The 14,346-nt window shown below is 44.2% G+C and overlaps 1 protein-coding gene across 4 annotated transcripts in view; it reads left to right on the top strand.

The window, feature by feature from the left end:
* PALD1 (phosphatase domain containing paladin 1) overlaps positions 1-14,346 on the top strand; it is a 187,507-nt gene that overhangs the window by 159,468 nt on the left and 13,693 nt on the right. For all 4 annotated transcript variants that reach the window (XM_050959371.1, XM_050959373.1, XM_050959374.1 and 1 more), the window contains exon 19: positions 4,785-4,940. In XM_050959371.1, the coding sequence (XP_050815328.1) occupies positions 4,785-4,940 (156 nt within the window). The remainder of the gene's footprint in view (positions 1-4,784; positions 4,941-14,346) is intronic.

Below are 14,346 nucleotides of genomic sequence, written 5' to 3'. Positions count from 1 at the left end.
GGAAGCTTGCAATGCCAGACAGCTACCGGTCAGTCAGGAATCAGTTTGGAGTGGGAAAATCTACTGTGGGGGCTGCTGTGATCCAAGTAGCCAACGCAGTCACTGAGCTGCTGCTATCAAGGGTAGTGACTCTGGGAAATGTGCAGGTCATAGTGGATGGCTTTCCTGCAATGGGATTCCCTAACTGTGGTGGGGCAATGGATGGAACGCATCTCCTTATCTTGGGACCGGACCACCTTGGCAGCTAGTATGTGAACCGCCAAGGGTACTTTTCAATGATGCTGCAAGCACTGGTGGATCACATGGGATGTTTCACCGACATCAACGTGGAATGGCTGGGAAAGGTGCATGACGCTTACATCTTCAGGAACTCTGGTCTGTTTGAACAGCTGCAGGAAGGAACTTACTTCCCAGTCCAGAAAATTACCATTGGGAATGTTGAAATGCCTATAGTTATCCTTGTGGACTCAGCCTACACCTTAATGCCATGGCTCATGAAGCCATACACAGGCACCCTGGACAATAGTAAGGAGCAGTTCAACTATAGGCTGAGCAAGTGCAGAATGGTGGTAGAATGTGCATTTGGACATTTTAAAAGCTCGCAGGCACAGTTTACTGACCAGGTTAGACCTCAGCGAAACAAATATTCCCACTGTTATTGCTGCTTGCTGTGTGCTCCACAATATCTGTGAGAGTAAGGGGGAGATGTTTATGGCAGAGTGGGAAGTTGAGGCAAATTGCCTGGCTGCTGATTATATGCAACCAGACAGCAGGGCGATTAGAAGAGCACAGCCAGGCACCCTGCGCATCAGAGAAGCTTTGAAAACCAGTTTCACAACTGGCCAGGCTACAGTGTGACAGTTCTTTATTTCTCCTTGATGAAAACCCGCTTGTCAGGGAAGATCCTAGTCAGCCGAACGCAAACAGCTCAGCATGAACGGGCCTCCCCCCACCGCGTGGCTAACGGTGGGGATGATTTATTTTCAGCCAAAGGCAAACAGCCAAAGCCTGGGCCCATTCACTGCAAGGTTTTGTTCTACAATGATTCCAGACTACTTGCTATTGGCTTGGCGTGGTAAATTAATCATTAAACACGCTTGCTTTTAACCCCTGTATTATATTTACAAAGGTACACTCACCAGAGTTTCCTTCTCCAGCTTCATGGTCCGGGAGCCAGCCTTGGGAGGGTATTGGCTCCAGGGTGATGAACAGTTCCTGGCTGCTAGGGAGAAGGGATTCTCCACCTGCCTGCTGTGCACTATCCTCAACCACCTCCTCCTCCTCATCTTCAAACTTCTCATCCCTGTTGCGTGATACTCCCCCCTTGCAGGTGTCCACGGACAGTGGTGGGGTAGTGGTAGGGGCCACCCCCAGAATTGCATGCAGCTCGTCATAGAACCGGCATGTATGGGGCTCTGACCCGAAGTGACCGTTTGCATCCTTTGTTTTTTGGTAGGCTTGCCTCAGCTCCTTAACTTTCACATGGCACTGCTGTGTGTCCCTGTTGTAGCATCTGTCCATCATGCCCTTGGAGATTTTGGCAAATATATTGGCATTTCATCTTTTGGAAGTGAGCTCTGCATGCACAGATTCTTCTTCCCATACAGCAATTGGATCCAGTACCTCCCGTTCGGTCCATGCTGGAGATCTTGTGCAATTCTGGGACTCCATGGTCACCTGTGCTGAACTCTGCGTGGTCACCTGTGCTGATCAGCTAACCATGCTGGCCAAACAGGAAATGCAATTCAAAAGTTTGCAGGGCTTTTCCTGTCTACCTGGCCAGTGCATCTGAGTTGAGAGTGCTGTCCAGAGTGGTCACAATGGAACACTCTGGGATAGCTCCTGGAGGCCAATACCGTTGAATTGCATCCACACTACCCCAAATTTGACCCAGCAAGGTTGATTTTAGCACTAAACCCCTCACTGGAGAGGAGCACAGAAATTGATTTTAATAGCCCTTTAAGTCGACAAAACAGGCTTAGTCGTGTGGACGGGTGCAGAGTTAAATCGACCTAATGCTGCTAAATTCGACCTAAACTCATAGTGTAGACCAGGACTAGGATGAAACCTAATGTGTATGTGTTGCGGAGTAGATCATCCCACATCTGCACGGTTCTTACATCTTCCTCTGAAGCATCTGATACTGGCCACTGTCAAGATACTGGACTAGATGGACCTCAGGTCTGATCCAGTCTCGCAGTTCCTAATATTGCCATTTTGGTTTGTTTTTTTTCCCAGCACTCTAATGAGGAGATGCTATTTGCAGACCAGTTCTGGATTTTCTTTTAATAGTTTGACGTCTCTATCTCAAACTTCCTCTCAAGCTTGCTCATCAGCTGATTGACTGTTGTGCCACTTCTTTGTTTTGATGCTGGTGTAGTGGACCAGAGTGATAGGGAACATCATGCTTTGTCTGTCAGCCTTGACTTGCATTCATCTTGGAAATAATAGTAGTTTTATTTTTCTATTGATATAGATCTCTGTGTGGCTGTCACAAGCTCTAGACCCTTCTTGAGTTAGCTATTTTGAACGTAGAAGGAACTAGTGTCTACTTACAGTGTGGTATTCAAGGGGAACACAGGCAGAGTCTTTTGAGAGCTCAGCAAGAAATTGTGAATGAAAGAGCAGCCACCTGTAAATCCATGTTTCCCTTAGTCACTGCTGTGGTATAGTCAGATTAGGGACAGGAGGTGAGGAAGAGCCAACCCTCAGCTGCCTAGTAGCTATAGCCATTCAAAAATAGGACAGCCATAACAAAGACAGGGTATAGTTTGCAGACTGGTGAGGCAGGGAATGTCTATTCCTGGACCTTCTCTATATTACGTGTGCCCACAAGCACTCACATAGCAATACCTTTTCTATTTTTGAGGGCTAAATCTTAAAGAGGAACTCTTTATACAGTTGAAGCCACAGTTTAATGAAAGCTTGAATTGCCAAGCTAAACCAGGAATGATTTTCAAGTACGTACTTATTTTTGTCACCAGAAGGCGGCTGATTGGGCCTTTCTTCAGAAATACTCCATTCTAGGATGATTTCAAGGAGCACTAAGGTGTCCTAAAGGTCAAGACAGACTGAGGTCTCAAGCCATTAATGGAGCAGATATAAAGGGCCACAGACTCAGAAAGCAAAGGCTAATGTGCACTTGTAAAAACATTCCTGTACACCTGGGCCTACGTTTGCACACACAAGTATGGAAACTAACTCAATGTGAGCAGGATTGGGGCTCACATTTCATAGTGTCCTTAAACTTTTAAAAGGTGGTTAGGCTATGTTGTCTTTTGTTCCCATGGACGCTTTTGAAGCCGCCCATGATTTAAACACAATGAATAGTTTTCTTTGTTTTGTGCAGGGAGCAGAAAATTAGTTTAGTTTTTTTTTTTGTGGGTGGCCTGCTCTGGGGTGAGGTGGGCTGGTTGACGTACAGGAAGACTAGGGCTTTGTGTATAATGAATCCACCTGAGACTGCTCCTCAACTTCATTTTTTGATACAAGTATTGTGCAATCACCTGTTACATTTATTGTTGCCAAGGAGACATAGTGTGATGCCACTTTAAAAAAAGGAACAGCAAAATTCAAATGAGTTGACTCCTGCTTTGTGTCTTCCTGTCTTGGAGAGACATAACCCTTTAAGAGAGGAAAATCTGATCACAAAGTACTTGTTTTCAACTGCATAATAGCCTATCAAAAAATAGGCAAGCAGAACCAGGACAGGCACTCAATAGGGCAGCAAGGGAAGGGATATAGTACTTATTGAGCAGGGAGATTTGTCCAATAAGAACATAATAGCTGACCTGGTCAAGGAAAGCAAGGATTCTTCAACAGAGATTTACAGGGATTTATACCAACATCATGTGGAAAGAGCAATGAGAAACAGTGAGAAAATCCTTGAACTGGTGATGCTGGATAGTAGGCCAGAACTGCTGTGCGTTATGGTATGAACAGAATGTGTTCCGGAAAGTAAAATCTATCTGGTGTGCAATAGTGTTGAGGAATCACAATACATGGAAGAGCTTTAACAAAAAAAGTGAAACTAAAAATAAACTTCTTGCTCATTCTTGTAAACATTGGTTTGCCCTATGGTGGGAAGGTGAGGTTGAAGAGCCAGCTCCATTCTTCTTCCTGGGCGTTTGGAAACTGGGGATGATGTGTGGAAAGGCTCATGGTTTTATGCAACTTGTTCCCCAGTGTGATAGATTCTTTATGGCTTCACACCTCCCACCAAATTATGGGGACTTCTACTTGGAGAAAGCCTCACAGGATAGATACCAATGGATATTAAAAGGGGAATATCTCAACTGTAGGAATATTCTTAAAGAGGAAGGAGACTTTTTTGCTGTATGTCATTTGCTAATGGGAGAAGAACCCCTCAGTGATGGACTATTTTTAAAAAGCAGAGGGCATTCTGATCCTTGTGGAATTGCTGAACTGAAAGCATAAAATGTTATGATAAGCGGTGCCTTAAGTACAGGCTGAGATTCCAGTGACTAATTTTTCAAGGGTCCCCCAATAAACTAAAGCTAACTGTACTCTTCCCTTCCACAGAAATAGAAAGAACCATCCAATGTCATTTTGATGGTATTCCTTGCTCTTGACTGCTTTAGCCAGATGAAGAAATAATGTACTCTTATTTCTTATAGCTACCGTACCCCTCCTGCTTACCTCAGCTCAGAATTAGGCCCATGGTATATAGATCTTTGTTTTCAGTGCATTCTTGTATGTGGTATTTGTTTGGAATCAATGATGGTGACTTTAAAGCATTCCAATTATATCATCCTTCATTTCAGGGGAAAACAGCCAAGGACGAGAAGGAAATGCGGACACTGCAACTGAGGAGCCTACAGTATTTGGAGCGATACATCTGTCTGATCCTGTTCAATGCCTACCTGCATCTGGAGAAGAAGGACTCTTGGCAGAGGCCATTCAGTGTCTGGATGCGTGAGGTAAGAATTCTCCCAGTCCCCACAGTTAGCAGTTTGGAAGAAAAATCAACTGCACTGAGTGTATGTTAATGGGACCTATACTCAATCCTGAATTTGTATTGGTGAGGAAATGATGACTGGCTCCGGTAACTGATTTTTCTGATTACCAGTGTATTCATGACCAAAGTTTTCACCAAAGCAGTATTTCATAAACCTGTTCTTCTCTCATGTTTGCAATGGACCTCAGAAATGGCTCACTTTTGTATATTGGGTTTACATACTAGCTTATCCACAAATCAAATTCAGTTTCACTGAATGCTGAAAATTGTTGCCTAGAAGGGGACTGGCAATTTCTGAATATGGAAAAAGGCCCACTTGACTTACTGTATAGACTAGGTGCAGACCAATAGAAGACTTCTCTCCAGTCCTTTCTCTTGGTCCACTTCAACCAAATAAAGAAGCCAAATGATGTAATTTAAAACCTGTTTCAAATGTATTGCTAGTGACACAATTGCTTTATCAGATAGTATCAGTAATACACAATCCCAGCAAACAGCAGCACCTATTGGTCCTTATCTGGATAGAAATTGTTAATGTAAATGGAAAAACCTTTCAGACACATGGGAGGTAAGCTTCCTATCTGAGCTAGTGAAGTGTATACTTGAAAAACTTCCATTAGAATATATGCCCCAGAGTGTGGGTGCTTAGCTGAATTTATCCAAACCTTTGGCCCCTTAGTGTTCACCGTTTCCCCACAATAGGCCCTGGTCAGCTGTGCCTTCCACTCCAGCTGCAGAAGTAGTCCTGCCATTGCAGGCGAGAAGGGGCAGGAATGATAGGGTGAGTGTAAGGATCTCCCCCAGTTTCCTCCCTCTAAGAAACTTCGTGTAAACTTCACAAACATGTATGTACTTTGGGTACATTCATTTCAAGGGATTGTGGTCCTGGTTTGGGCTGGACCTTGGGTGGGGTTTTTTTTTGTTTTGTTTTGTTTTTTGGGAGGAGAGGGGGCATTGTGTTTTTATTTTTAACCGAACCCTGCTTTGAGGTTCCAATGACTAGTACTACATATAATAAAGTAATCCTGCCATTTGTGATAAAATTACCACAAGAGCAACTCTTTATTTGTTACTTGTGTTTTTCACATTCATCCAGGGCCTCATTTCTACTTCCTCATTGTCGACAATTGCTCACAGCTATTTGCTCTTCACCTTGCCTCCACTCAGAGTTTTCACAGAAAGAAACACAGACTTCCTAGAAACTGTTCACTTGCAGTCACATGTTGCTGTAAATCCAGAATGGGTTGTTGCGACTGCAGTCGTGGATTTACTCTCATGGAAAACAGCTGTTTTCTTCTTTTGAGCCATGGTTCACAGGATGTCCTGATTAGTATCTGAATGAGCACTTGTGTTATGATGTCCAATGCTGTGTCACACCATTTGCGTCTTTGTGTCTCGATGCAGTGTCCTGATAGGGTGATACAGTGTGATCATGTCACGATTCCTCAAATAGCTTTTGGGCTCTGCAATTATCCTGTAGCATAGGCGCAAAGGGTTTGGGACTAGCCATGAATCTGAGGATGGATAGTAACTCAAACACATGAGCCATGACCAAAGAAAAAGAACCCAAACCTTCTTGAAAGAGTTTTAGATATTTCAGCTGATGTATACAAGTCCCATTTCTTTTGACAATCTACAATCTTGCTCTGAGCCTGAATGTTTGGTATTGCTTAGTGTACTGATAAGATAGCAAGTGGCCCTTTTATGGAAATTTCCTAATTTTAAATTGAATCTCCCAAGCACTGCTGCTGCCTCAATTTGACTCATTCAAACAGGAAGTTTAGGGCCTCCTAACTCTTTTGTCTTCAGTCATGTTTAAAACTACTGACTACCTATTTAAATAGCAACATTTTGGGCTGGAAGGAGACCTTGCAGCCCATCTAGTTCCTCCACCTATGTCTGCTTTGCTGCCCAGTAATTCCCTCCCCACCCCATGCCGGTTTCACTTTCACTCCTGTTTTGAATGGTGCTAGTTACATCCTCTGTTCCTCCTTCTGTTTGCACCTGTCCTACATACTAAGTATTCCCGAACTCCCACACGTTCCCGCCTTTTTTTATCTACAGTTCATGCCCTCTTTTTTGGAGTCACCCTGTGATGCATCCCAACCTGTGACGCATCCCACACTTCAATTTAAACCTGAATTAGATTAACTGAACCCTATTCATAGAATCATAGGATCATAGAATATCAGGGTTGAAGGGACCTCAGGAGGTCATCTAGTCCAACCCCCTGCTCAAAGCAGGACCAATTCCCAACTAAATCATCCCAGCCAGGGCTTTGTCAAGCCTGACCTTAAAAACCTCTAAGAAAGGAGATTCCACCACCTCCCTAGGTAACCCATTCCAGTGCTTCACCACTCTGAGTGAAAAAGTTTTTCCTAATATTCAACCTAAGTCTCCCCAGCTGCAACTTGAGACCGTTATTCCTTGTTCTGTCATCAGGTACCACTGAGAACAGTCTAGATCCATCCTCTTTGGAACCCCCTTTCAGGTAGTTGAAAGCAGCTATCAAATCCCACCTCATTCTTCTCTTCTGCAGACTAAACAATCCCAATTCCCTCAGCCTCTCCACATAAGTCATGTGCTTCAGCCCCCTAATCATTTTTGTTGCCCTCCGCTGGACTCTTTCCAATTTTTCCACATCCTTCTTGTAGTGTGGGGCCCAAAACTGGACACAGTACTCCAGATGAGGCCTCACCAATGTCAAATAGAGGGGAATGTTCATGTCCCTCGATCTGCTGGCAATTCCCTTATTATACAGCCCAAAATGCCGTTAGCCTTCTTGGCAACAAGGGCACACTGTTGACTCATATCCAGCTTCTCATCCACTGTAACCCCTAGGTCCTTTTATGCAGAATTGCTTCCTAGCCATTCGGTCCCTAGTTTGTAACAGTGAATGGGTTTCTTCTGTCCTAAGTGCAGGACTGTGCACTCAGGGCCGGCTCCAGGCACCAGCTGAGCAAGCTCTTGCTTGGGGCGGCAGATTCTACGGGGTGGCATTCTACTCAAACCTAGGGCGGCACGGCCGCTTTTGTTGTTGTTGTTGTTCACTGCTCTGGCTGCCCTGTAGGGGGCGGCAGCATGGAGGAGAGCGCCCTGCAGCAAACTCTGCAGGGCAGCTTGCGTCATTCCCTCCCCACTAAGCGGAGCGGAGCCCTCCCGGCAGGTGGTGCTGTGGTTGGGGCCGCGTGGCGAGCGCCCCACTGAAGCGCTGGCTGCCCCCTTCTCTCTCTCCCCCCGCTCCCTCTCCCTTCCCCCCATTATACTGGGCGCGCACTCTGCAGCACAGGGAGTCCTCTGGCTCCATCCGCCCTGTAGGGTTTTTTGTTTTGTTTTTCCCCTGCTTTGCTGGCCATGCTGTTGTTTCTCCCCCCGCTTTGCCGCTCCAGCTGTGCTGTGTTCCGCCCCCCTTTGCCACTCCAGTTGCACCGTGTTCCCCCTCCCCCCGGCTTTGCCACTCTAGTCATGCTGTGTTCCCTCCCCCCGCTTTGCCGCTCCAGCCATGCCATGTCCTACACTGCCCCCCGCCCCCGGCTTTGCCGCTCCAGCCGCGTTGTTCTTTTTCCTGCTTTGCTGCTCTGGTGGCCCTGCCCCCTTTTTTTTTTTTCTGCTTGGGATGGCAAAAAAGCCAGAGCCGGCCCTGTCTGCACTTGTCCTTGTTGAACCTCTTCAGGTTTCTTTTGGCCCAGTCCTCTAATTTGCCTAGGTCCCTCTGTATCCTATCCCTACCCTCCAGCGTATCTACCACTCCTCCAAGTTTAGTGTCATCTGCAAACTTGCTGAGAGTGCAGTCCAGGCCATCCTCCAGATCATTAATGAAGATATTGAACAAAACCGGCCCCAGGACTGACCCTTGGTGCACTCTGCTTGAAACCGGCTGCCAACTAGACATGGGGCCATTGATCACTACCCGTTGAGCCCGACGATCTATCCAGCTTTCTATCTATCTTATAGTCCATTCATCCAGCCCATACTACTTTAACTTGCCAGCAAGAATACTGTGGGAGACCGCATCAAAAGCTTTGCTAAAGTCAAGGAATAACACATCCACTACTTTCCCCTCATCCACAGACCCAGTTACCTCCTCATAGAGGGCAATTAGGTTAGTCAGGCATGACTTGCCCTTGGTGAATCCATGCTGAATGTTCCTGATCACTTACCTCTCCTCTCTAAGTGCTTCAGAATTGATTCCTTGAGGACCTGCTCCATGATTTTTCCAGGGACTGAGGTGAGGCTGACTGGCCTGTAGTTCCCCAGGTCCTCCTTCTCCCCATTTTTTAAAGGTGGGCACTATAGTAGCCTTTTTCCAGTCATCTGGGACCTCCCTTGTTCGCCATGAGTTTTCAAAGATAATGGCCGATGGCTCTGCAGTCACATCCGCCAACTCCTTTAGCACCCTTGGATGCAACGCATCTGGCCCCATGGACTTGTGCTTGTACAGTTTTTCTAAATAGTTCCGAACCACTTGTTTAGGGCTGGTCAGCTGGCACTGTTAGTATTGTTAGAAAAACGGAAGGCAATTATGGTTTAGCAGTGCATGGGTTCCCTGAAATTTCCCTTCTTTACTCCTCTCACCTCCACGCTGTAGCCAGTTCACTGTCCTTCTAGACAAATAGGAGAGAATGGCATTCATTTTAGTACCCATCAGCATCATGCTTTGATCAGTCAGAGGTCACTGCTGAATGATGCTAGTTACCCCCCTCCCTGCCATCATCCTATCTGAGATGAAGTGCATCACAGCATTCGCAAGCTCAGATCTATGTGAGAAAGTTGCGCCAATTTATTGAAGGTGTGATTTTTTTTTTAAACTGATTTAGTTAAACTGGTGCAAAAGGCTATGTGCATGTTCTTAGTTTGGTGTAAACCAGGCTTATTTTGGTTTAGCTTAAAATAGTTAGGAATCAGTTTAACTAAATCAAAACACATGTGCCGACACAGGGTTTTGCACAAGTTTAATTATATCACTTTTTAAAAAGATGTCTTCTGTCATTGCCACGGTTTAACATCCTAGCACTGGTACTGTGAGATTTCTTGATGTTCATCACCAGTGCAAATTCCTGGCATCACTGGAACAATCAGTACAAGTGTAGAAATGTGAAAAACGGAAGCCATCTTTTCCAAATGGCCTGTGTGGATACCTGGAAAATTTGATCTCGTTGCTGCATGTAATGTTGTTGACAAATTAGAAAGTGTTCAGAAAAGAACTACAAGAATTATTTAAAGTTTAGAAAAACTGCCTTTCCAGTGAGACATGAAAGAAGCATCTCAGTCTATTTAGCTTAACAAAGAGATGGTAAAGTGATTTATTTGATCATGATCGATAAGTACTACATGTAGAGAAAAATTCTGATAGTAGAGGGTTCTTTAATTTAACAGACAAAGGCATAACAAGTTCCACTGTCTTGAAGTTAAAGCAAGACAAATTCAGACTAGAAATAAAACATGTGTTTTTAACAGTGAGGGTAGTTAACCATTAGAACAGCTTGCATAGGGATCTGGTTTGTTCTGTTCCTTAAATTTTTTTAATAAAGTTAGGGTGCTCTAGATCGACCAGAAGTTATGGGCTTAATGTAGGAATCTCTGGGTGAAATTCTATGGCCTGTGTTATGCAGGAGGTCAAATTAGATTATCTTCATGTCTCTTCTGGCCTTAAATCTATGGATGAAATCCTGGCCCCATTGAAATCAATGGGAGTTTTGCCATTGGCTTCAATCAAGTCAGCATTTCATCCTGTGAATTACTGCCACTATGACATTGCTCCTTCCTCCCTGCCCAGTGCACAATTACCTTGGAAGAAAAATATTGTCTTTTTAAAGTAAAATAGTGAGGATTTTTCTGTTTCTTTATTAACCTGTAGTTTTGCCATAGTACAAATCTAAAAGCAGTATCACCCATTGTACTGAAACATACAACTCCGAGCTCATGTATTTGTTTGCATTGCAAAGTAGAGCCTCGATGGGGCTGGAATATACGAAAAAGGCTCCATTCAAAAATTCTCTGGGTGGTGTCAAATGAAAGTAAGTAACTAAGTGAAGGTGTCCAAGCTGAATGCATTAATGTTCACACCTAGACCAGCTCTTAAAAGGTGACCTGGGAAGGGAAAATATTGGGCTCATGCTCTCCTTGCTGAAGTACTGTATGATGAAAGTCTGAAAGCTTTTGTGTGTAGGAGGAAGGGGACTGAAGAAGATGGCAGGTTTCTGCTTTTTTAGCCAACCCCCCCCGCCCCCGGTTTTGTTTAAGCCTTAGACATTTAGGCCTTGTCTACCCTCGCAGACTCTGATGGCTGAAGTCACATCTCAAAAGTCAAGGGTGTGAAAAGTGAGCAATTGAGAGGTGAAGGGAATTTTAGTCAGTGTTTAAAACTTTCACGAAAATTTTCTCAGTTGGGAGCTTTAAGTTACATTCCTGTGTCCGTATTTAGACACCTAAATAAGTGTATAGAATTTCAGTGGTGCTGGCCACATAACAGCTCCATTGAGATCCATATGAACTGCTGAATGCTCAGCACCTTTTGGAAAATCTGGCCTCTGATTTAGGTACTTAAATAACTGTAAGCCCCTACTTTCTTTTAAAATTTGACCTTTTAAAATTTTTTGTAACACCTATTTAGAATCAATGACTAGTGAACATTTTGGATAAAGGATGTCTTTTTGTTAGTGTCAGAAACTGCACTCTTTCCATTAGGTGTTTGACCTTATAGCAACCATACTGTGAGGGCTAGACTACTTAAAACAGTGCAGCTGGGCAACTGTAGTGTTTCAGTGCAGACACTAACTATGCTGATGGGAGGGCTTCTCTTGTAAACCTAGGTACTCTGCCTACCTGAGAACCAGTCTATTGGGGGTTGGGGAGATTAACAGCATGGCTCGAGGGTGTGGATTTTTCACACTGACCTAATTTCCTAGTATAGACCTGAGACCCTAGAGGTCTCTCCAACGAGGGAGAGGCAGACTTGCAATCACTGACATTTCTGAGGTAAAAATCAAACAGAAAACAATTATTTAACCCTCCCTTCCCTGCAACAAACTGAAAGCTAGGCCCTCCCTCTCTACATCATAAAGATGTTAAACATGGATACAAGCCCAAATTTTTTTTAAAAAGAGCACACTTTTGCAGATCAGCTTGACTCCTAGTCAGAAGTGATTATTGCTGGTGAACCTTTTGAAGTTATGAAAACTGTCTTTGGAAGTAGGGAATGGACAATATAAATAATAAATTCACCCACACTCCACAATCTTAGACCAAATCATGCTCTGTCTTTAGTGCTGGCAAATTGGTTTCTGCATCTGAAATATCAGGGTCCCTCTTGGGAATGGTTATATTCCAGTGGTAATTGCCATGATTGAGAAGGCTGCTGTCAGATGGGAACAGCTGAAGGTTATGCATATATTGTGAATCCTGTGAATTCTGGACTCAGATTGCCCCCATCCTTCTCCCTTTTTCTTTCCTCCTTCTGCCCCTTAGCTGCCATGGTTTCCCTGCGTGGGGGAGATTTTTGCAGGAATTTTCTTTTGTTCTTTCCTGCTGTCTCCGCACATTGAACTTCAGAACTTCTGGCTTCTGGGTTGCCATTGATGTGTTAATCTCAGTCCGTGGTTTGGTCAGATGGACGTGCACAGAAGAGAATGGAATTTTTGTGCATTTTTGATAGATTAGGGCTGATTTATCAGCTTTTGCAGCTTTGATGTTCTGCTTGCTCGTTTTTCTTTACTGAAGTGAGTTTAGCAACAGTAAGAAGAGAATTTGTTCAAATATGTACTGGAAAAAGTAGCCAAAGGGAGCTCCTCTCCCTGGAGTAATAATTGGACCACTTTTGCCATCCTTACCAAGGGGCAGGAGAGTGAAAATATCCCAAGTAATCTTGTGATTTTGATTTGATAATGTCACCACTAAATCAGCTGCTTTGCCTGTGAGGGTGCCGTGGGAGGGAAACTTGCTGCAGGTATATTTCTGCTACTGCTAGTCAAGTGCTTTTTGGACTAAGCTAAAGGAGACTGAGGGTACGTCTACACTACAGGATAAATTCGAATTAGCTTAAACCGATTTTATAAAACAGATATTATAAAGTCGATTGTGCGAGTCCACACTAGGCACATTAATTCGGTGGTGTGCGTCCGTGGTCCGAGGCTAGCGTCAATTTCTGGAGCGGTGCACTGTGGGTAGCCACTGTAAAATAATGAGGCCAATAATGTTGATTTGCGTCCGCACTAACCCTAAATCGATATAGTAATATCGATTTTAGCGTTACTCCTCTCGTTTTGTAGGAGTACAGAAATCGATTTAAAGAGCCCTTTAAATCGATATAAATAGCAGTGTAGTGTGGACGGGTGCAGCGTTAAATCAATTTAACGCTGTTAAAATCAGTTTAACAGCGTAGTGTGGACCAGGCCTCAGTGTATTTTGATGGTCGGAGGGGCTACTCACTAACTGGCTTTTGATTTTTAGCAAGGACTTCCGTGAGAAAGTTTGGGATGGATTCAGGCTAGGATGTGGGGCTAATTAAAAGTGTTTGTCCCATAATGTATAATTGTATACATTTGCTTTCTGTGGCCATAACTGCAGAGATATTAGTTGTGCGGGACCATGTTATCTGACTCTTGGATCCGGCAAATCTGGAGTTTTCTGTGGTAGCACCACAGCATCCTGCATTAGTGGGCCACTTGGGAGCATCTTAAGCTATTTCTTTCAAGAGTTTGAGCAGATATCCGACAATCAGGTACAACTCTACAACAATCTAATATAGTGGGAACCCCTAAAGGTCAAAACTCGCTAACCTCAATTTCTCACCTTCATCTGGGGGGGTCATGGCCACAGCTAGCATGGAGGGAGATTCAAGTCCCACCCTCCCAGGATAGTGTGGAAATATGGTGTGTATTGTATCTTAATTTAAAAGACCTGAGTACTGGATAGGAAGGAAACTAAGGACCCATCTATCATACAAGTACAACCAGGTTTTTGCAAATATTCTGTGAACACCTTTATCTGTTAGGTGTGTATGTAACCATTTGTGGCCCCACAACAGCATTTTTCACAACACAACCATGTGTCATCTGAGTTTGTGTATCCACACCTACAACACTGATTAATGATGTTTGCACCTGTGCCTTCTGGGAAAATCTGAGCAGCTATCCTGTATTACCTCAAAATATGCATAAAGTGGTATCAGCAGCACATGCAGCAGTGTGCTCTGGGATGTCCTGCCTAACTGCTTACACAGGCATAGGTATGGGGTCTCATTCACGTGGCAAAACAGGTTACAGGAACACAAACGTACTGGCGTAGGCCCCTTGCAAGGGTGACGTGTGGTGAGTTGCCATGGTTACAAACTGAGTAGAGACTAACTACTAACTCGTTACAAACATAGT

Source organism: Gopherus flavomarginatus, chromosome 6 (genome assembly GCF_025201925.1).
Source record: "Gopherus flavomarginatus isolate rGopFla2 chromosome 6, rGopFla2.mat.asm, whole genome shotgun sequence".
Lineage (NCBI taxonomy): Eukaryota > Metazoa > Chordata > Testudines > Testudinidae > Gopherus > Gopherus flavomarginatus.
The sequence above is the reverse complement of the archived record's forward strand: the minus strand, read 5'-3'. Positions and strand labels throughout refer to the sequence as shown.